Source organism: Taudactylus pleione, unplaced genomic scaffold, assembly GCF_031769625.1.
Source record: "Taudactylus pleione unplaced genomic scaffold, aTauple2 ptg002080l, whole genome shotgun sequence".
Taxonomy (NCBI): domain Eukaryota; kingdom Metazoa; phylum Chordata; class Amphibia; order Anura; family Myobatrachidae; genus Taudactylus; species Taudactylus pleione.
The window spans coordinates 419,416-443,087 of NW_028286474.1; the positions used below are offsets into that span (position 1 = coordinate 419,416).

At 46.1% G+C, this 23,672-nt stretch overlaps 1 protein-coding gene across 1 annotated transcript in view; it reads left to right on the forward strand.

The window, feature by feature from the left end:
- Positions 1-15,875, forward strand: part of LOC148435685 (uncharacterized) — a 132,403-nt gene extending 116,528 nt beyond the window's left edge. The window contains exons 21-22 of the mRNA XM_088465643.1: positions 4,402-4,561; positions 14,087-15,875. Coding sequence (XP_088321769.1) covers positions 4,402-4,561; positions 14,087-14,907 — 981 coding nt within the window. The 3' untranslated portion in view covers positions 14,908-15,875. The remainder of the gene's footprint in view (positions 1-4,401; positions 4,562-14,086) is intronic.
- The last annotated feature ends 7,797 nt before the right edge of the window (positions 15,876-23,672 follow it).

The following is a 23,672-nucleotide window of genomic DNA, read 5'->3' on the forward strand; positions in this document are numbered from 1 at the left end:
AACTCAACCACCAGGGAGGCACGCGAAATCAGGCAGCCATGAGGGAAGTGGCAAACATTCTGGTCTAGGCAGAATGTCATCTTCCGGCAATCTCGGCAGAAGTCCTCAACTGGAAAGCGGACTTCCTAAGTCATCAGGACATACACCCGAATGTCTTTAAGCTCCTGGTGGACAAATGGGAAATACCAGACATAGACCTCATGGCATCCCAGGTTACGGGTCCAGGACCAGAGATCCCTCAGCCACCTTCCTGGATGCTCTGGCAGTGAGGTGGGCCGTCAGACTGGCATACCTCTTTCCTCGATCTCCCTCCTCCCAAGGGTTCTCTGGAAATTCAAGCAAGAAGGTGGCACAGTAATTCTGATAGCTCGTGCTTGGGCCAGGCACCATTGGTTCACCAACCTACGGAGTCTCTGCATAGACACTCCGTTTTCACTTCCTCTATGACTGGATCTGTTAGCGCATCCGGACTTACCTCATCTGTCTTTGATGGCGTGGCTCTTGAGTCATCCCTCTTAAGAGCCAAAGGTTTTTCTCACTCTGTATTTAAGACGATGCTCAGGGCACGGAATCTTTCCTCAACCCGCATATATCACAAAGTTTGGCACTTACTTTCAATGGTGTTCACGCAGAGGTTTTGACACTGCTGTCTTTAGGGTTTCCTGTGTGCTTGCTTTTCTCAAGGCTGGCCTAGATTTAGTCCTCCGTCTGGCCACTCTGAGAGTTCAGGTTTCTGTGCTGTCAGTCTGGTTCCAGCATAGGATCGCCCCCCTGCCTGATGTTAAGATATTTTTTCAGGGTGTTCTCCATGGTCAACTTCCTTTTCCTCCGGTGGCACCATAGGATTTGTCTTTGGTTCTCAGGGATCTACAGGCTCCCCCATTTGAACCCCTGGGCTCAGACCTCAAGTGGTTGACAGCGAAGACACTTTTTCTCCTCGCTATTCTCTGCCCGCAGGGTCTCTGATTTGGCAACGCTCGCTTGTCGCTCCCCTTTTTTGATTTTTCATCAGGATAGAGCTGTCCTTCGTACCTGGGTGGGTTACCTTCCTAAGATAGTATCCCAGTTTCATTTGAATGAAGAAATTGTGGTTCCAGCCTTCAGACCTCTGCAGGTGAAGCTTCCTTGGATGTGGTTTGTGCTGTCCGTATCTATGTGAATTGTACCAACTCCTTTTAGGAAATTAGACTCTCTTTTTGTGTTGTATGGCTTTCACAAGGGAGGCTGGCCAGCTAACAAACAGACTGGCTCGATGGATTCGCATGACAATCTCTCAGGCTTACCCGCAGGCTGGTCTCCCTGTTCCAAACATGGTGATAGCACATTCTACTCAGTCTGTGGGTCCATCGTGGGCGTTTAGGCATTGCGCCTCTGCTGAACAATTGTGCAAGGCAGCCACTTAGTCTTCTGTCCACATCTTCATGAGGTTTTACGCTTTTGATTCTTTTGCCTCTCAGGATGCTTCCTTTGGCCGGCAGATTCTCCTTTCTGCTCAGGAAACTGCTTTAGGACATCCCATGGTATCCCTGTGGATCCCTATGGAGCCTGAAGAAAATAAGAGTTATGGTAGACTTACCTTAGTTAACTCTTTTTCTTCTAGGTCATTGGGGTCCACAGGGCACCCACCCTGATACACCTGGCCTCAATGGGTACAGTTTTCTCATCATGCGAGAGTGTTTCTGGTGTATATTGTCCTTCCTTCTCCTGCCTTGGGCTTGTTTACAAAACTATTTACCTATGGCCAGGGGCAGGGTATATGTGGGGGAGGACCAAGGCATCCTGGGGGCTGAAGCTTGACTGTTTGGTGCCTGGATCACTCCGACCACACACCCCATGGTATCTAAGGTCAGTCTACCATAACTCTTATTTTCAGAGGGAGTTCACTCTGGTCTTTATTTGGAGGAATTCCTTTTCATGGTGGAAAATGTAAAGCAAGCCTCTAACTATATAGCCACGCATCCTTGAATGCAACCTCACTGATTTCAGACATGTCAGTCTTGGCGGTTTTTGCCAAACGGTCGTCATGGCTGTTGGATCTGGAATCAAAGCGAACTCTCTTTATCTTGTCAGACAATTCCATGGTGGTAGCAGGTATCAATCGGCATGGCAGAAACAGGAGTCGTCAGGCTATGTTGGAGACCTCTTGCATCATGAGCTGTGTGGGAAGGTTTGTTCCATTAATTTTACCCATTTCTATTCCTGGGGTGGATAATTGAGTTTCTAAGTCGGCTCAGAGTTCACCCGGGAATGTGGGAGCTCTATCAAGAGGCATTCCACTTTATTGTGGAATGGTGGGGATCCAGTGACATTGACCTGATGGCCTCCCGATTGAATTCCTTGTTATGGAACGATATCCAGGGATCCTCAGGAAGCCTTGGTGGATGCTCTGACAGCCAGGTAGCCCCTTGCCTGGGTTACATGTTTCTCCTGATCTCCATGTTGCCATGGATTCTGCAGCACATCAGGAAGGAAGGGACTCATGTTCATCTCATCCCAGATTGGTCCAGAAGGGAGTGGTGCAGAGACTCGTTGTCTTTTGTTTTGAAGGGCCAGGTTTCTGCCTTGTCTGTCACATTCCAAAGGCGTTTTATGTTCCACCTGAATCTGGTCATAGAGACTTTGCAGCGGCCCCTGTTTGGACCTCTCTAGACAATAGACTTGTGGTGGCTTACTTGGAAGGTTTTTTTCCTGCTGGCTATTGCCTCAGCTAGGAGGGTATCTGAGTTGGTTGCTCCCTCTTTTAGATCACGTGTGTTAACATTTCATCCTGACAGAGTGATTTTGCATACAAATCCATCCTTGCAACCTAAGGTGGTTTCCAGCTTCCATCTCAACCAAGAAATTATACTGCTGGCATTTTGGCATTCTGGTTCCTCTGGTGCTGACGCTTCTCTCCATCTTTTGGATGTTGTCATTGCATTGCACATATTCTTGGAACGGATTTCCCCTTTTCTTATATTGGATAGCCTGTTGGTCCTAGTTGATGCTCACAAGCAGGGCTGGCCCCCAAACAATCCATTGCTCAATGGATTAGAGCAACCATCAGACAGGCTCGACAAATCCTGGTCACCAGGTCACCATTGCAACTAAGAATTTAGTCCTGGCGACAAAGTTCCAAGGTCCCCCCCCCCCCCGCCGCCACACTCCTTCCCCGGTCGCCGCAGGGAGGCTCCATTTGCCGGGTGCCCGCTGGTAAAATCTTAGCAGCGGGCGCCAGACTCCCCACAGCGGCAGTGGCACTCCTTAGCTCCGGCGTCCGGCTACCCCCATGGGCACTATGGGAGAGACATCATGATGTCTCTCCCATAGTTATGAGGAGCGGCGAGCTCCGGTGTCCGGCTCCTCCCACGGGCACTATGGGAGAGATGTCATGACGTCTCCCCCATAGTTACGAGGAGCAGCGGACGCAGGATCGGGGCTTAAGGCAAGTATTTTGTTTTGGTTTTTTTGTGTGTTCGCGCGGCACTATTACAGGGGGCTTACTACTGGGGGCGCTTTTACAGGGGGCTTACTACTGGGGGCACTTTTTCGAGGGGCAATTTTACAGGGGGCTTACTACTGGGGGCACTTTTACAAGGGGCAATTTTACAGGGGGCTTACTACTGGGGGCACTTTTACAAGGGGCAATTTTACAGGGGGCTTACTACTGGGTGCACTTTTACAGGGGGCTTACTACTGGGGGCACTTTTACAAGGGGCAATTTTACAGGGGCACTTTTACAGGGGGCATTACTACTGGGAGAAATTTTACAGGGGCACTACTGGGGGCAATACTATTGGCACTAATACAGGCAGCATTACTTTTGGGGTCACTATTACAGGGGCTGGTATTGGCATGTTGCAGAATCTGATGAACATTAAAGAGGCATGTGTGGTGATTTGATGGCATGTGGGGAGGTTGAGGGGCACTGACAGGGCATGTGTGGTGGTCCATACAAGCTTTCATATATTTTGGTAATGGACGATGGTCTGGCTCCTAAACTTTTAAGATTGTTCCTAGATTTTACAAAAAATTTGTCTTCGGGAGAGTATGTGCCAGGTTCCATCAGAGCGTCTGGGACGGCTCAGTTGGACAGCGGCCTCCGAATACTCTGTGCACCATTTTACAAAGTGTTAGCATTTCCACACTATTGCTTTTAAAGGTGCCCAGTTTTGGTGCAAAGTATTGCACGTGGCATTGCCGGAGTATACGTCACCCCCACTAACACTACCTCTTAGGTTTCCTTTGGGAATTTCCATAGTCTCATAGTGTTCCCTAGATAATCTCGGAGGAATCGATTTTACTATATGATGTGTAGAACATCTGTGTGTCTTATACACTTATATTATACTGCTTAGTCTCAGTTAATGTTATCTGACATCATTAACTTGTTATTTTATTGTTTTGTGGGGGTTGTTTTAGAGTGAATATCAGGCTGATAATAAGGTAGAAGTTATAGAAGGAGGAGAAGAGACATGTGTGACTGATAATAAGGCAGAAGATATAGTGGAAGAAGAAGAGACATATGAGATGGGTGATCAGCAGTGTAAGGAGGAGGAAATCCCTACAGCTATCAGCACAGGTGAGTAATAATCACTAAGTACAGAAAACAGTCACTATGACAATCTTTTCTTCACTCTCCTCTGTCAGCACAGACTAATGAGGGAAATGTATCTGCCCAGATCATGTCACTGTGTGTTACCAGCCCAGTGATCTTACCAGTCTACTCCCCACACTCTCTGGTGTATCTCATACATCAGGAGCCATCAGCCCTTATTATACTCCTGCTCTCCTCCTCACATCATGTCACTGTGTATTACCAGCCCAGAGATCTGACCAGTCTCCTCCCCACACTCTCTGGTGTATCTCATACATCAGGAGCCATCAGCCCTTATTATACTCCTGCTCTCCTCCTCACATCATGTCACTGTGTATTACCAGCCCAGAGATCTGACCAGTCTCCTCCCTACACTCTCTGGTGTATCTCATACATCAGGAGCCATCAGCCCTTATTATACTCCTGCTCTCCTCCTAACATCATGTCACTGTGTGTTACCAGCCCAGAGATCTGACCAGTCTCCTCCCCACACTCTCTGGTGTATCTCATACATCAGGAGCCATCAGCCCCTATTATACTCCTGCTCTCCCCCCTCACATCATGTCACTGTGTGTTACCAGCCCAGAGATCTGACCAGTCTCCTCCCCACACTCTCTAGTTTATCTCATACATCAGGAGTCATCAGCCCCTATTATACTCCTGCTCTCCTCCTCACATCATGTCACTGTGTGTTACCAGCCCAGAGATCTGACCAGTCTCCTCCCCACACTCTCTGGTTTATCTCATACATCAGGAGTCATCAGCCCCTATTATACTCCTGCTCTCCTCCTCACATCATGTCACTGTGTGTTACCAGCCCAGAGATCTGACCAGTCTCCTCCCCACACTCTGGTGTATCTCCTACATCAGGAGCATCAACCCCTATTATACTCCTGCTCTCCCCCTCACATTATGTCACTGTGTGTTACCAGCCCAGAGATCTGACCAGTCTCCTCCCCACACTCTCTGGTGTATCTCATACATCAGGAGCCATCAGCCCCTATTATACTCCTGCTCTCCCCCTCACATCATGTCACTGTGTGTTACCAGCCCAGAGATCTGACCTGTCTCCTTCCCACACTCTCTGGTTTATCTCATACATCAGGAGCCATCAGCCCCTATTATACTCCTGCTCTCCCCCTCACATCATGTCACTGTGTGTTACCAGCCCAGAGATCTGACCCGTCTCCTCCTTACACTCTCTGGTGTATCTCAAACATCAGGCGCCATCAGCCCCTATTATACTCCTGCTCTCCTCCTCACATCATGTCACTGTGTGTTACCAGCCCAGAGATCTGACCCGTCTCCTCCTTACACTCTCTGGTGTATCTCAAACATCAGGCTCCATCAGCCCCTATTATACTCCTGCTCTCCTCCTCACATCATGTCACTATGTGTTACCAGCTCAGAGATCTGACCAGTCTCCTCCCCACACTCTCTGGTGTATCACATATATCAGGATCCATCGGTTCCCTATTATACTCCGGCTTTCCCCCTCACATCATGTCACTGTGTGTTACCAGCCCAGAGATCTGACCAGTCTCCTCCCCACACTCTCTGGTGTATCTCATACATCAGGAGCCATCAGCCCCTATTATACTCCTGCTCTCCTCCTCACATCATGTCACTGTGTGTTACCAGCCCAGAGATCTGACCTGTCTCCTTCCCACACTCTCTGGTTTATCTCATACATCAGGAGTCATCAGCCCCTATTATACTCCTGCTCTCCTCCTCACATCATGTCACTGTGTGTTACCAGCCCAGAGATCTGACCAGTCTCCTCCCCACACTCTCTGGTTTATCTCGTACATCAGGAGTCATCAGCCCCTATTATACTCCTGCTCTCCTCCTCACATCATGTCACTGTGTGTTACCAGCCCAGAGATCTGACCAGTCTCCTCCCCACACTCTGGTGTATCTCCTACATCAGGAGCATCAACCCCTATTATACTCCTGCTCTCCCCCTCACATTATGTCACTGTGTTACCAGCCCAGAGATCTGACCAGTCTCCTCCCCACACTCTCTGGTGTATCTCATACATCAGGAGCCATCAGCCCCTATTATACTCCTGCTCTCCCCCTCACATCATGTCACTGTGTGTTACCAGCCCAGAGATCTGACCTGTCTCCTTCCCACACTCTCTGGTTTATCTCATACATCAGGAGCCATCAGCCCCTATTATACTCCTGCTCTCCCCCTCACATCATGTCACTGTGTGTTACCAGCCCAGAGATCTGACCCGTCTCCTCCTTACACTCTCTGGTGTATCTCAAACATCAGGCGCCATCAGCCCCTATTATACTCCTGCTCTCCTCCTCACATCATGTCACTGTGTGTTACCAGCCCACAGATCTGACCAGTCTCCTCCCCACACTCTCTGGTGTATCACATACATCAGGATCCATCAGCCCCTATTATACTCCTGCTCTCCTCCTCACATCATGTCACTGTGTGTTACCAGCCCAGAGATCTGACCAGTCTCCTCCCCACACTCTCTGGTGTATCTCATACATCAGGAGCCATCAGCCCCTATTATACTCCTGCTCTCCCCCTCACATCATGTCACTGTGTGTTACCAGCCCAGAGATCTGACCCGTCTCCTCCTTACACTCTCTGGTGTATCTCAAACATCAGGCGCCATCAGCCCCTATTATACTCCTGCTCTCCTCCTCACATCATGTCACTGTGTGTTACCAGCCCAGAGATCTGACCAGTCTCCTCCCCACACTCTCTGATGTATCTCATACATCAGGAACCATCAGCCCCTATTATACTCCTGCTCTCCCCCTCACATCATGTCACTGTGTGTTACCAGCCCAGAGATCTGACCAGTCTCCTCCCCACACTCTCTGGTGTATCTCAAACATCAGGAGCCATCAGCCCCTACTATACTCCTGCTCTCCCCCTCACATCATGTCACTGTGTGTTACCAGCCCAGAGATCTGACCAGTCTCCTCCCCACACTCTCTGGTTTATCTCATACATCAGGAGTCATCAGCCCCTATTATACTCCTGCTCTCCCCCCTCACATCATGTCACTGTGTGTTACCAGCCCAGAGATCTGACCAGTCTCCTCCCCACACTCTCTGGTGTATCTCAAACATCAGGCGCCATCAGCCCCTATTATACTCCTGCTCTCCTCCTCACATCATGTCACTGTGTGTTACCAGCCCAGAGATCTGACCAGTCTCCTCCCCACACTCTCTGGTGTATCTCATACATCAGGAGCCATCAGCCCCTATTATACTCCTGCTCTCCCCCTCACATCATGTCACTGTGTGTTACCAGCCCAGAGATCTGACCTGTCTCCTTCCCACACTCTCTGGTTTATCTCATACATCAGGAGCCATCAGCCCCTATTATACTCCTGCTCTCCCCCTCACATCATGTCACTGTGTGTTACCAGCCCAGAGATCTGACCCGTCTCCTCCTTACACTCTCTGGTGTATCTCAAACATCAGGCGCCATCAGCCCCTATTATACTCCTGCTCTCCTCCTCACATCATGTCACTGTGTGTTACCAGCCCACAGATCTGACCAGTCTCCTCCCCACACTCTCTGGTGTATCACATACATCAGGATCCATCAGCCCCTATTATACTCCTGCTCTCCTCCTCACATCATGTCACTGTGTGTTACCAGCCCAGAGATCTGACCAGTCTCCTCCCCACACTCTCTGGTGTATCTCATACATCAGGAGCCATCAGCCCCTATTATACTCCTGCTCTCCCCCTCACATCATGTCACTGTGTGTTACCAGCCCAGAGATCTGACCCGTCTCCTCCTTACACTCTCTGGTGTATCTCAAACATCAGGCGCCATCAGCCCCTATTATACTCCTGCTCTCCTCCTCACATCATGTCACTGTGTGTTACCAGCCCAGAGATCTGACCAGTCTCCTCCCCACACTCTCTGATGTATCTCATACATCAGGAACCATCAGCCCCTATTATACTCCTGCTCTCCCCCTCACATCATGTCACTGTGTGTTACCAGCCCAGAGATCTGACCAGTCTCCTCCCCACACTCTCTGGTGTATCTCATACATCAGGAGCCATCAGCCCCTACTATACTCCTGCTCTCCCCCTCACATCATGTCACTGTGTGTTACCAGCCCAGAGATCTGACCAGTCTCCTCCCCACACTCTCTGGTTTATCTCATACATCAGGAGTCATCAGCCCCTATTATACTCCTGCTCTCCCCCCTCACATCATGTCACTGTGTGTTACCAGCCCAGAGATCTGACCAGTCTCCTCCCCACACTCTCTGGTGTATCTCAAACATCAGGCGCCATCAGCCCCTATTATACTCCTGCTCTCCTCCTCACATCATGTCACTGTGTGTTACCAGCCCAGAGATCTGACCAGTCTCCTCCCCACACTCTCTGGTGTATCTCATACATCAGGAGCCATCAGCCCCTATTATACTCCTGCTCTCCCCCTCACATCATGTCACTGTGTGTTACCAGCCCAGAGATCTGACCAGTCTCCTCCCCACACTCTCTGGTGTATCTCATACATCAGGAGCCATCAGCCCCTATTATACTCCTGCTCTCCCCCTCACATCATGTCACTGTGTGTTACCAGCCCAGAGATCTGACCAGTCTCCTCCCCACACTCTCTGGTGTATCTCATACATCAGGAGCCATCATCCCCTATTATACTCCTGCTCTCCCCCCTCACATCATGTCACTGTGTGTTACCAGCCCAGAGATCTGACCAGTCTCCTCCCCACACTCTCTGGTGTATCTCATACATCTAGACACTTCTCACAAGCTCCATGTACACACAAAGGCAACACTGTAACCACACATTTGTCATTGCACAATTGCTTCCCTTTAATCTATGGAAAATGTTGCTGGCTTAGGAGGCTTCTAGTTCAGTGATGCCGGCCGGGCAGTGTGCATATTTCCGAAATGTTGCCCTCCAAAGTCCCTCCATTTTGGTTGGAGTTTTCCATTGTGGCGTTGCTATCTACGTGTCACTGCGGCTGGGTCTGTGCAATGTGTTTGGTAATGTGATTGTGTTATATTTTAAGTCACTTGTTTTATCTGTGCAGTAAGAGAGTCAGATTTGCGGTATGTGTATTTACAATTGTAATAGAGAGTCAGCAGTTTGCATAATGAAATCTGCATTCTGGTACTTACCAGTAAAGTCTTTTTTTTTGTGTCCTCGGGGGCACAGAAAAATCATAGGGTACTACGTGTGTGTGGTTTGTGGACCTTGGGCACTTTCAAAATCATTGTCGACAACAGAGGCCCCTCCGTTTCATTTACTCCGATCGAACTATCGGCATCAGTTTCCTACTGAAAAAGCTCCTAAAGTAGAGTTGCAGTATTTTAAAGGGAGGAGGAGGAGGACAAAAGTCCTAAGGGACACACAATTTAAAAAAATACCACTAAGAAGGAGCATAATTAAGGACGACCAGTGTCCTTCAAGATTTTTTTACCAGTAATACGTTCCAAAATCCAGTTTTGTCATTCATCCTTGGGGCGCACTGGAAAACCATGGGGAGTTCCCAAAGCCGTCCCTAAGATGATCCCTGGGCAGTACGAAGCACTTTCCACCCAAAACTTGCGTCTTCGGATGCAAACGTGTCAGATTTTTAAAAACTTTGTAGAAGTGTCTACAGATGACCCCAGTTTGCCACCCTGCAAAAATGATCAATAGAGGCTAACCGCCCAAGAAGCCCCCATTGACCCAGTGGAATCAGCCTTCACTGTCTCAAGAACTGGCCTATCTGCTGCAGTGTAAGGCTGACCACAGCTGTAATCCAAATAGTTTCGGTAGAGGCTGGCCAGCCCCGCTCTTGGGCATCATAATGGATAATGGTCATCTGTCCTAGGAAGCAATCTGTTCTCTAACTCTCGATGCGGGGACTTCTTACTATGTCATTTGGTTTCTGCAGTTGTTTAGACCACGGTTGCTATGCTCCTGTATCCGGGCTTTTCTTGTGACCTGACACTGATCTACTATAACATGCTTAGAGGTCCAATATTATTGTACGCCGCACAAGGTAATGGCGTAATGGGCAGACCTTAAGTCTGATATGATAGGTTTTCTTTTTTACGTATATGTTATTCTGGCTCAATCCTATAGACTAGGAGTGGACAGTAAGCAGCTCATCAGCTGTTGTACAACTACATATCCCGGCATTGCCCTGTCACAGTTTTGCTATTTGGCCATGCTAAAACTGATGCAAGGCATGCTGGGATTTGTAGTTCAACAACAGCTGGAGGGCTGCTTATTGCCCATCCCTGCTATAGACAGACCCTCACCTGCCCTATTTCCCCCTCCCCCACCTTGAAATTCTCCCTTGGAATCTGGAATTTTGCAAATGCTGTTTTCCGTTGTTGAAAACCTCACCAGAATGAGCCCTCTATGGAATAACCCCTATTTCCCTCTGGACCTCACTCACAAAGCATGTGGGTTTCAGACTTCCTGATTTTGCCCTATTGCCCTGCTTTGCAATCCAAAGGACTTCATATACGTCTTAATCTCCCCTCTTCCTTCAGTATGTACAAAGTAGACATGCTTCTTTTGACTGTTTTCATTCTGTGTCCCACACCATCACTGTGGTAGCTCTATGGCTTTGCAGCATTGACTGACGAGGTCTTATCTCAACACTTTATCACATCATACTAATATACAACCAACTGTGCAAGAACCCGCATGAGCTAAAGTCAAGAGTTTATCGGGAGACTCTTGACTCAGAGGAATGGGAAAAGAGGCACAAAATGTCTGTTAAATCGGTCGACGACGGCGCCTATAAGCAGTTTTACAGATGGTACTCCGGCACTCCTCCGCGCAATCTTTCTGAGTATTTCCGGACAATGTTGAAGGACATGCCTCTAGACAGGCATGATGGACCATGCATGGTGGAACTGTCCCAGTATCATGGGCTTTTTGCCGAGGCTCATAACTTCATTGTTCAGCTATCGACTATTCATATGTCTTCTTGCCTATTTTACTCCTTTCTTTTCCAAAAACTCCACAATGTGCCTACCCACTCTACCCAATTAATTTATCGTATCCTACATGCGGCCTGTTTCCTGATAGCAACTAACTGAAAGCACCTGTCCCCTCCATCAAAGAACACACCCTCTTAATAAGGTGTGGCACATATATACTTTGAAATCAATTACCAGCATGATCCATGACCATACATTTTATAGAATTTTTGGTTTCCGGTGATAGACCGCTATTCCTCATTTCGATAAATCTCCGTCAATGTGTTCTGTGCGATGTCAACGGCTACCCTTTATTCCCCATAATTTTTTTTGCCTCCCCTCTCCTCCCTTGTTATAGATCTGTACCCTCCTTACCTCTAAAACTCATATAATTTCTATCCCAAAACAAAAAGAGGTCATCTGTCCTATGTATATTCTTAGTTCACTGAACATAAGTTTTAATGGTTCTAACTACATCTAGAGTCCTCTCTATCCTGATCATATCCAGGGGATATGATGGAAAAACAATCTGTTGGTTCACATGAAACCTAGAAAATACATTGAGCTGGAATAAAGGTTTTGACCTTAAAACTACTCTGTCCTCATTAAAAATGAAAAAAGGTGAACTCTTAAGTCTGAGACCCTTCTAGCCAAAGAATTTGCCAAAAAGAACCAAAACCTTCCAAGTTAACCACCTTAAATACACTGAATTTAAAGGCTCATGGTGACTTCTGTAGAGCTTGAAGGACAAGATTCAAATCCAATGGAACCACAGGAGGAAGAAAAAGAGGTTGCATCCCCCTTGCAACAAAATTTCTGGAAATTTCTCTGAAAGAAAACTGATAAAGCTGAACTTTCAGTGATGCCAACTGTAAGCATCAATACCCTTCTTTAGACTTGTCAATCTAAAGGAAGATGTGGCCAGTTTCATCCTTTCACACCAGTCTATGATCTCCATATCCCATGATAACATCTGGCTGATGCCGGCTTTCTAGCATTCATCATTGTTTAATCACCTTTTCTGAATATCTCTCAGATCTCAGCTTTAGTGACCAAGTTTTTAAAGCTAAATGCGGCAATACCGAGTGAAGGAATGGCCCCTGACTAAGGTCAGGCCGTAACGAAGTGGCCATGGATGAGCCTTTAACAGACCTACAAGATTTTTTCTTTTTTACCTTTTTCAGAACTATGTAGCATAGCTATTGGAGAAAAATGGGATAATCCCAAGGGATCATCATTTTCAACTAATAATGCCTCTAGATCTTTCATCCAGACACAGAAACCACTGACCTTGAAGTATAACCTAGATGCCATCAATGTCCGGTTGACCGCATCTGTCAATTTCTGTTGGAAGACCTCTGGGAGTAGTGATCATTCTCCTGTAGTTTCTGTCTGCTGAGAAAGTCGGCCTGCCAATTCTCTATCAGGTAGATAATTATTGCTGTGAGAGCCTTCACAATCTTCTCTGCCCAAAGGAAGACTTTTGAAACTTCCTTCATGGGTTGGGCACTCCTTGTTCCCCAACTGTGAGTTCAAATGTCCAAGAGACCACTCAGGTGAGCAAGGGCTGAAACCAAGCCATTGAGGCCTGCCTGAAGTTCCAAGACATTGATATGGATACAAGTCTCCTCTAAGGATCACCTGCCCTAAAACCTGTGATGAAGGAGAACTGCTCTCTTGGTGTGGTAAAAATTCCAAAAGGAAAAGCCCTGAATTGATAATGCTGGGTCAGAATTACAAACCTTATAATGGACTAATGTCCATTACAGATAGAAACATACAGGTAATAATACATATACATTCTGCTGACTTGAACCAATCTATCCTGTGATGAACATTGAGCTATATACAATTTGCCTGACACCTGTCTGGTATCTGTACAAGTAAAAGGATCAAATAGAACCCCAACCCTCTTTGTCCAGTGGGCATTGGGACAATGTCCCTTACCGAAAGCAATTTCTAAATCGCTTCTTGAAGAGCAAGACTCTTGATTGGAATGACCAGAAGATGGTTCCAGAGCCTTACTGGAACCATATCAGCCAGATTTATAACATTACCCCAGTGGTTCCCAAACTGTGCGCCGTGGCACCCTGGGTTGCCTCGGAACACTTGCAGGGGTGCCTCAGGATGGTGGTCCAGCACCAAAGCAAATTATTTTTGGACAATCTAATGTAAATATGTGGCTAAACAGAAACGCAAACCTGTCCACCACCACATAACTACCTAAGGATGACAGGTCAGCACAATTTACTTCACTTTACTAAATTTTTTCAGAATTTCTCAATAACAAACTTTTGGCTTAGGAGTGCCGTGAAAACAATGCTGATACAGATGCCGTGATTCAGATAAGTTTGGGAACCACTGCATTACCCTGAGTAACAATGCTCCTTACCTAGGCATGTGAATTTTATTCCAATCTTTTGTCCCTGAAGTACCCAGATTCCTCACACCACACACACAGTACCCCATGGTTTTCCAGTGTCCCCCAAGGCTTAACAGTATGAAAATGTGATTTTGAATGTAAAAACAACTAAATTTGTATTAATTTATTTCCAACAGATGGACACACAAGCAGAAACACCACCGAGGGATATCTTATTGTGTCTCCAGTTTTTAAAATAGAAGATAATATCACACAAGATTCTCCAAATGTAAAATCCATTACCCTGAATATACATTCAGTACTTCACAGTGCAACTATATCAGAAACCGCTAATCAGGAGTGTTCTCTTGAAAATCCGGGTATAGCTACACATAGTGCAGCTCACAAGGGTGATTCAATATTTTCATGTTCTGAATGTGGGAAACAATTTATGCATCAGTCTGTCTTTATTAAGCATCAGAAAACTCACTTGGGTGACAAACCATTTCCATGTTCTGTGTGCGGGAAATGTTTTACCCTGAAGTCAGATCTGGTTAAACATCAGAAAACGCACACAGGGGAGAAACCATTTCCATGTTCTGTGTGTGGGAAATGTTTTACCCTGAAGTCAGATCTGGTTAAACATCAGAGAACTCACACAGGTGAGAAACCATTTCCATGCTCTGAGTGTGGGAAATGGTTTACCCAGAAATCAGATCTTGCTAGACATCAGAGAACTCACACAGGTGAGAAACCATTTCCATGTTCTCAATGTGGGAAATGGTTTACACAGAAATCAGATCTTGCTAGACATCAGAGAATTCACACAGGCGAGAAGCCATTTCCTTGTTCTCAGTGTGGGAAATGGTTTACCCAGAAATCAGATCTTGCTAGACATCAGAGGATTCACACAGGTGACAAACAATTTCCATGCTCTGAGTGTGGGAAAATCTTCACACTGAAATCAGAACTTGTTAAACATGGAAAACTTCACACAGCGGAGAAGCCATTTCCATAAACTGATAAATATGAAACAGGGTTCCAATAATATATTAAGTATGGTAAATCTAGTAAAAAAAAAAAAAAAAGGTCATCCACGACCAAGTCTTTAAAAGTAAAAATTTCCACCACCCTCGGCTATAAATTATATCATACACACCACCATCCTTTGACAGCAGTTGTGTGCTTAATCTTCATCAACTAACCGCAACTAGCTCCATGTCTGCAGCTAATTATCTATATGTGCCCACATTAACTGAGATACCTTGAGCACAAAAATGATATAACAGACTCGTGTAGATATCAGCACTAAATGTACAGTTATGAGACCTCATAAATCAAACAGGCATACAATAGACATCAAGAGTCCCCAGTTTCTGTGCACGCGTTGGAGCTCAGTCATTCTTGCTCACAAGGAGGCAGGGATCTAACTCTGGGAAAATAGGTAACCTCTACACCACAGGTGGGCAACAAGCGACCCTCCAGCTGCTGTGGGACTACAGATCCCAGCATGCCCAGCCACAGTTTTAACATGCCCAGATAGCAAAACTGTGACAGGGCATGCTGGAATGTGTAGTCCTACAGCAGCTGGATGGCTGCTTGTTTTCCAACCCTGCTCTACACTCTTAGTTGGTTTACAAACACATGTTCCGATCCGAACCTTACTGATGTTGGAATTTATGTAACACCTAAAACATTACAATACTTTTACAGTCCTATAGTTACCGCTCTCTCTCTCCGCAAGTTACATACATTGCTGGCTTTGGTTTTTATAATAACCCCATGTATTGTGCACTGTCATTTGCACAGTGACTATCGGGAGATGTTTTAGGTTGAGTTTGATTTTATTTCCTATCTGTGAAATTATTATTTTTTTTGTATAGGGAATGAGTAGATATAATAACAGTACAGTGCCTACATATAGTGGACATGGCATGCGATATTCTGTTCTATTCACCAATAAGGTAATAAAATCTATAATTACCAAACACGTTGACTTCTTGTTTTTCTTACGGTTATTTAAAGAATAGGAGAATATATAAAATGAGGGACAGGAGCAGCTGGTAAGGAGCTATGCAAAGTATGGCTGGTGGCGGTGGTGAGAAGGTCCCATGTGGGCCATGACAGGACACCAATGGCGGATGATACCTATGTGCCCAGTGACACCTGTCTTATGGTCACACGGGATTTGGTCTCGTCTATTTCCTCTTATTTTGCATCCCATATTTGTCTATGTTTAATACACAAGCACCTCCCTCTGTAATTGCATATGGTTGTTCCCAATTTCCGAAGACATTATTCCTTAGGACAGAATATACTACTATAATTAGCATTGTGCGTGGTTGCTGGTCTCTCTTCCTTGGTATCCTGTAGGGGGCGGCACTATCCCGAATCTGGACCCTTTTTTTCCCCCCCATTTTTATCAATTCTGAAGCATATTTAAAATTTTTGCCCCCCTTTTTTTTTTTTGTATTTTCATGTGGTATTATGGAGCTGCCTATGTATATGTAAGAATATACATTTCTCTGTCGTGTACGTAATTACCTTCTGTACTCCTTTTTCTTGTACATTCCAATACAATTTTTTTAAATAAAATAAAAGCAAATTAATACAAAAAACTCTTGGCTAAAAACCCTACCCATAAGCACTTCATACAGGTGCCTCAGAAGGACAGCGTCTAAAGCCTTGTGTGTATCGAGGTTAAGAAGCCTGGTGTTTGAAGTGGGGTCTTGAGAAGAGACTATGGTGACTGCAATAGGTGATCTTGACGCAGTGGCCAGCATTCAAGAATCCTAGCGGATGGGCCATCAGGAGATCCTGGAGGATCAATTGCAGGCGTGTGGCCATTGTTTTTGCAAAAAAATCTAAATTAAGTTGGGCGATTGGTCTGTACGAGGCCACTAATTGTGGATGCTTGTTGGTTTTTGGCAAAAAAAGATGATGTGGGAAGCATTTAATAGCTTGTCTATGTATCCATTGGTTTAATGCTAATAAAACAGGAGTATTATGACTCAATATTTTATAATATTTGCTGGTGAAACTATCCAGGCCAGGCCCTTTATGGGCTTTGAGTATTGTGCTGTTGAGTTCCGTCAGGTTTCTGTGCATATCTAACTGCGCTTCTATCTTGAAGAGCAGGATCAACTGAGTATTATAGTTTAGCATCACATTTCTGTAATTGATCTTTCATGGCAGTATTTTGTGTGACTATATGCCCTGCATGCAAATAACTTCTTTTTCCAGATTTTTAGCCATATTGTCGAGCACTTTGCCAAATTCGTAACCACAGCCAAAGTATATATTCTTTGCATGATCTAATTTATATTTGGCTTAGTACAGAAGAAATTATTCTAATGTCTGCCAGCCTGGCTTATATAACTCAAAAGATTAGCCACTCGGCTTCTCCGTGCCAAGTCTAAAGGCCAAAGACCATAGACTCCTGAAGAGATTGATAATGGACTGCAGCCCCATGCTTCCTCTTGGAAACAAAACTAGACACACGACCACCGATCACTGCCTATGACACTTCCCAGAAGAGAGATGGCTCAGTCCCAGTGGTCAGTTATCATCGAGGGTCTCGTTCTCCCTGAGGTCCAGGAAATTTTGAAAATGATGGAGATAGGAAGGGGAGCACCAAAGGTAAGTCGTTGCCAAGGGGTAATAGAGAGAGACAAATATAGGGGCATAATCTAAGATGATTGTGTTGCCCAAGGAGTCATCCTGAACGGAAGCAAGTAATGTATCCACCACAAATATGTAATCTGTCCTGGACAGCATTCTGTGGACTACGTAGAGGTGAGTTTAAAATCTTGACAATAAAAAGATGGTCTTGTTTCAGGAGGGGATTTGTTAATTAATGCATCATCTACCATATTAAGATTTCCAACAAGAAATGATAGTAGTGCTTATTAGGGCCATATTACTTCAACAGAGTATATCGTGGATGATGATATCAAGTAGGACAAAACTGCCCACCGGGATCTAAGTGTTGAGCCAGGATAAGGTATTGCAAATTACGACTGAACAATATCGCTATTCCCCGAGATTTGGAGCGGAAAGGGGCAGAAACTCATTTATTGATCCAAGTATTCCTTGAATTGGGTCCCCTCCAGTGTGTCTCCTGCCAGAACGCAATCTGGACTCTGAAATTTTTGAGAAATGAGAGTTTTCCATTTCAAAGATGAAGTTGAGCCTCCCACATTCCATGACACTAGTTTGAAGTGACAGTCGTGAATTGTTGGGTTAGATATGTGTCTGTGTGGGTGCCCTCAATCTATTCTCTTAGGAGGAATGTAGTCCCAACAAAAAGGATGTGGTCACCCCAGCGATCAATAACTACATGTTAAATGATCTAGATGAGTAAACCTGGAATAAGTTTCAGCTGAACCTAGTGCGTAAGTCCTAGTGAGTAATGTCAACCCACCCTAGGCTGGTCAGCCCAGGGCTGAAATCCCTAGGAAAGTATGGCCCCCCCAAAATGGCCCTCTCCTCCCTAAGATAAACTAGCCCGAAAGCCCAGGACTCTTATCCGTATGCCAGAGCATTGGGTACAGAGGTAACAGTTCTTTTTTCAGGGTCAATAGGGCTCCACAGGGGAGACAATGGGGTGTAGGTGGGACTTGGAGGATCGGACACCAATAGCAAAGCTTTTCAATCCCAGGATGCTCCGGTCCTTCCCACTATACCCCGCCCACAGCCTGAGGCCAACTCAGTTTCGTTGGTGTCCGGCAGGAGCTGGATCACCATTTTAACAGTGGGGCTGCTTTAAGCAGACCAAGCTTATTTTTATGATTTACTTTTATTTTCATTTATTTTACTACTGAGCAGCAGCGCAAGATAGTCCTTGGGATGTCTGCACTGCTACTCCATCACCCCTCCGCGGTGCCGTAACACCAGCACTCAGCTAGGTACTCCCGACAAGGCTCTGAGGGGACCCTAGCTTGTAAGACTCCTTTAACCCAAGACTGCTGCCTGGGACTCAAGGGGACAGGTAAGGTGGATCCCATAGATGGACCCGCATCTATGTGCAGTCTTGACTCTGGTCTCAGGAAACAGACCGAAGGTGCTGATGTGGATACCGGTTCGTCCGGGACTCTACTAGACCACCAGGGCACTACAAGCACTGGGTGCAGGGCACAATTAAAGCCAGGGCCCCGGTAGTTAATATCAGCATAGGGGAGATTGCGCTCACCCAGCTTAGGGCGCCATCAGTCTTGATGCTCCATGAGCTGCTCCTCCCTCACCCTCTGCCCCCTCAGAGACTCACGGCAGCCATTTTCTGCATTCAGGTCTCCGGGAACGCTGGTTCCAGTCTCCCTGTATACCTTTCCCAAGGGCCAGGTTATACAGCGCTATATCCTACCAGCCACTGCTGTCTGTGTAGTTGATACTAGTGCCCACTGCAGTTATATTGTATATTCTGCATTTGTATGTGACTTGTGCTAGCGCTGCTATTTTCTCTTCCTATTACTGTCAGCTTATACCTTTTCCTTTATTCTACGATAACCCTGGCATACTAAGGTTTAGGGGGGTTCATTATACCTCACATCTCCCTATATTTGTGAGGGTTATCACATACTATATATCAGTGTTGCACTCTACACTGCCATATTACACATATATCTGTGTTGCTTACTGCACGGTGTCATATTGTGTGTTATATCCTTGCAGCTATGTCTGGTAGAGGTAAGAACAACAAGCAGCCTGCTCCTCCCACTCTGCTGTCCTAAAAGTTCTGCTCAGCAGGCTTAGCTTCAGAGGACCTCATTCAGGATGGGCTTTGTCCGGAATTGGTATCTAAGCCCGGCGGATGAAATCCCGATGCCAGAAGGCCGGCAGATGAAGATCCCGACTAGTGTAAGTACCCTCCTCCCCCTCTAGTGCCTAACCCTAACCCCCCCCCCAGGGCTGCCTAAACCTAACCCCTCACCCTAACCCTTCCAGGGGGTTCCTAACCCTAACCTCCCCCCGGTGGTGCCTAACTCCTCCCCTAGCCTAACCCTAAGTCTCCCCCGGGAGTCCCTACACCTAACCCTCTCCCCCCTGCAGCTAATAGCTCCCGATGCCCGGCTTACCAACATTCGGTATGGCGGGCATCGGGATTTTGGCGCGGGACTAATGATAGGCGTCGGCATTTAGACCCCTATCTTTAGTCCCATACTGGGCTTTCAGTGTCGGGATTTTGGCAGTCGACATTTCGACCGCTGGTTTCCTGACTACAACCCCCTTGTGCATCTTGTTATACTGCCCCGAGCCCATCAGTCCTGGTGTCCTCTCCCCAGGACCCCCCCATGGCTACTTTTTCACAAGTGCTGGCAAAATTTGAGGACCACCTAGTGGTCCCTGTGGTAGCTCCCCCTATGGGATAGCCACAGCAGGTACTCCCTGCAAATCCTTTGCCTCCCCCATGAGTAGACGTACTTTCTACCTTGGTACAGAGTCTGGCAGATACCTCTACAGCCTTTCAACAAATGCTGCAAAAAGAGAGACCCTTACCTAGTAAGCCTACTAAGTGTGCTGTGTTATCTTCCCAGTCTGCCCCAGCAATCAGATTCTGAATTATCATCTGGGGAGGCAGAAGATGCAGATCTCTCTCACTCTGACTCCCTCTCGGAAGACGAGGAGCCCCCCTCTAAACTGAATATACCTGCACTGGTGAGAGCTGTAAAATCTATCCTTCAAGTAGAAGAGGCAGAACTCGCTCCTAAGGCAAAACAGCCCCTCTTTAAATGACAAAGGAAATGTTACCAGAGTTTCCTCACTCTGATCAGCTATCTGATCATATGAGTGAGGCATGGAGTATGTTCAGTAAAAGATTTTGGCTGCCTAAACATTTAAGTTCCTTTTACCCCTCTTCCCGCTACTGATTGCACTAAATGGTAAGTTCCCCCAGCAGTGGATTCCCACGTGTCTCTTCTGGTCAAGAATGCTACCTTAGCCATCCATACTGCAACCTCCCTGAAAGAGACTATGGATAGAAGGATGGAAGCTTGTTTAAAATCTATATACTCTCTTACAGGAGCTATTACTCATCCTGCTAGGGCTATGGCCTGGGTGGCAAAAGCCATTGAGAGTTGGGCAGAGGCCCTAGAAGAGACATTTCCCTCTGATGCCTACATATCTTACATTAGAGATGCAGCCTGCTATTTTGGTGAAGCAGCTATGGATACGGCTCCCCTAGCCTCCAAGGCATCTGCCACTTCTGTAGTAGCCCGCCGTAGTGTTTGGCTCCACTCGTGGAAGGTAGATGCAGACTCTAAAAAGGCTTTGGAGTCTCTGCCTTATTGTGGGGATATCCTGTTTAGTCCAGAATTGGACAAGATTATGACTACCTTGGCAGCTTCCAAGATGGCATTCCTGCCCTCTGCATATATTGCAAAGCCTCGGATGTCATCCTTTCCGTCCTTTCATCCTCAGGGAAAAGCTAAAGGTCAGTCCCTTCCAAGGCATCAGGCATCAACTAAGGCCTCCAAGTCTAGGACAAAACAGACCTGTGCTACTGGATGTCCACCTACCAAATCTGAGGACAAGCCAGCCTGATGAGGTGGGCCTCTCCCTGGGGCTTCCAGGATGGGAGGCCGAATTCTTCAATTTGCCCAGTTCTGGTGTCAGACCACATCAGATGCTTGGGTAAGAAGTGGTCTCCCACTGATATGCCCTCTCCTTCCTGAGGTGACCCCCCCAGCAGTTATTTTGCACAGGACCTCCATCAGACTCAAGCTAGGCCCTGCTACTCCAAAAGGCCATTCAGTCCTTACTGCTCTCTGGAGTAATAATTCCGGTCACCTCCTCACAGCGAGTAATAGCCCTTACTCTACCCTTTTCTTAGTTGAGAAGCCCAATGGGTCTCATCGGCCGATCCTCAACTTCAAGTCTCTAAACAAGTTTAAAAAAAAATAAAAAAGAAGACAGAAATGTCCCTTGGTTGGCGCACTAACAAAAAATTTAATAAAATGTAACTTTTATTAAACAATATTAAAATTGTATATATAATAATCTCTCCAGTGAAATATAAAAAATGAAAAACGTCTCAGTGTGTTAATTATTGAAATGAATAGTGTTATTGGTACACCTGCGCGTGTACTGGTGACACAAAAATGGATATTAATAAATAGAAAATCTCTCACAAATAAGTCATAGAATATATGCAAATCCAAAAATAGCAAATCCAAAAATGCATTTAATTGGGACCAATTATATGTGGCATGCTATAACATCCCTAAAAGTGGGATAATATTCTGCAATGTCCACTGCATGTCAGAATTGCCATGATATGCATGTGAGAAGTGGCCGCAATATACTCATATACCTAGATTGCCACCTGTAACTGAAATGCACATGGAATCTAATACATTTAAACAAGGTTTGACTTAACTGCTGCAAAGCCAACAAATAACTTTTAACATCTAAGGGGCTGGAATTATATTCCGTAAAGACTGACTAATATACTTGTAATCAGTCAATTGGCTCAATTAATATAGATTTCATATCACAAATGTCATGTAGGAATAGGAGATTGATATCTTATATTATCACCTTATCCCCTCATGTTATTCTACCATGTTTATGGACATAATTGGCTATTCATTAGGCTGCAGGTAAACATGCACATGTGCTGTCTGCAGTGTATTCAGCAAATCTCTGGAAAGAAAGCCAAATCTTCAGATATACAATGTTGCAGTGTCACAGTGTCTTGTTATAATGTTAGCAGCACATGTAGCCATTTAAATCATAAGGGTATTTGCATTAGCTTTGACAATAAGAAAACCCATGCCCAAATTAGGGAGTATCTGGGAAAGAAGCCAAATTTGAACAGCACACATGGTGTGTATAAATGATTCTAAGCTTGCTGCTGTTCATGCAGCTATAAATAAATAGGATCTAACATGAATAGCTGGTAACTTAGTGAGTCTAGAATGGATCAGACTGCTTCAATACCTAGACGATCTCTTGTAGTTGGCTAGCTCCCCAAAAATTCTTCACCGCCATCTACAGGTAACCATTGCCTTTCTACAAACGCGTGGTTGGTTGATCAACTGGAAGAAGTCTTTCTTAACACCTTCTCAAAGAATGGTATATCTGGGAGCCCTCCTGGACTCTCAGGCTCAGAGAATCTTCCTATCAACAGACAAAATCTCAGTATTACAGCACCGGGTGTCAATTCACTCTGCAATGCAGACCCTGGGATCCATGGTGTCCACCTTCAACATGGTGGAGTTCGCTCAGTTTCACTCCAGGCCCCTACAACACCTTATCCTCTCCAGGTGGAATGGGCTGCCCCATCCGATCATATCCCAGACAATGGACCTCTCCCCAGAGGTTTTCCTGTCTCTAGCCTGGTGGTTACAGACATCCCACCTAGACAAGGGACGCCTCTTTTGGATCCCGGACTGGGCACTTCTCACCACGGATGCAAGCCTCTGCAGGTGAGGCACAGTGACCGGCCAGCACTCCTTCCAAGGCCACTGGACTCCAGCCGAGGTGGTCTTACCAATTAACGTCCTGGCACTCCAAGCCATCTACAGAACTCTAATGCTAGCTCAGGATATTCTTCAGGGCAGGTCAGTACAAGTACATTTTGAGAACGCCACGGCAGTGGCCTACCTCAATCACCAAGGAGGCACTCAAAGTCGGACAGCAATAGCAGAATTGTCCCGCATTCTCACATGGGCCAAACGTCGTCTCTCAGCCATCTCCGCAGTGTTCATCCCAAGAATTCTCAATTGGGAGGCGGATTTTTTTCAGTGGTCACGACGTGCATGCAGGAGAGTGGTCTCTACATCC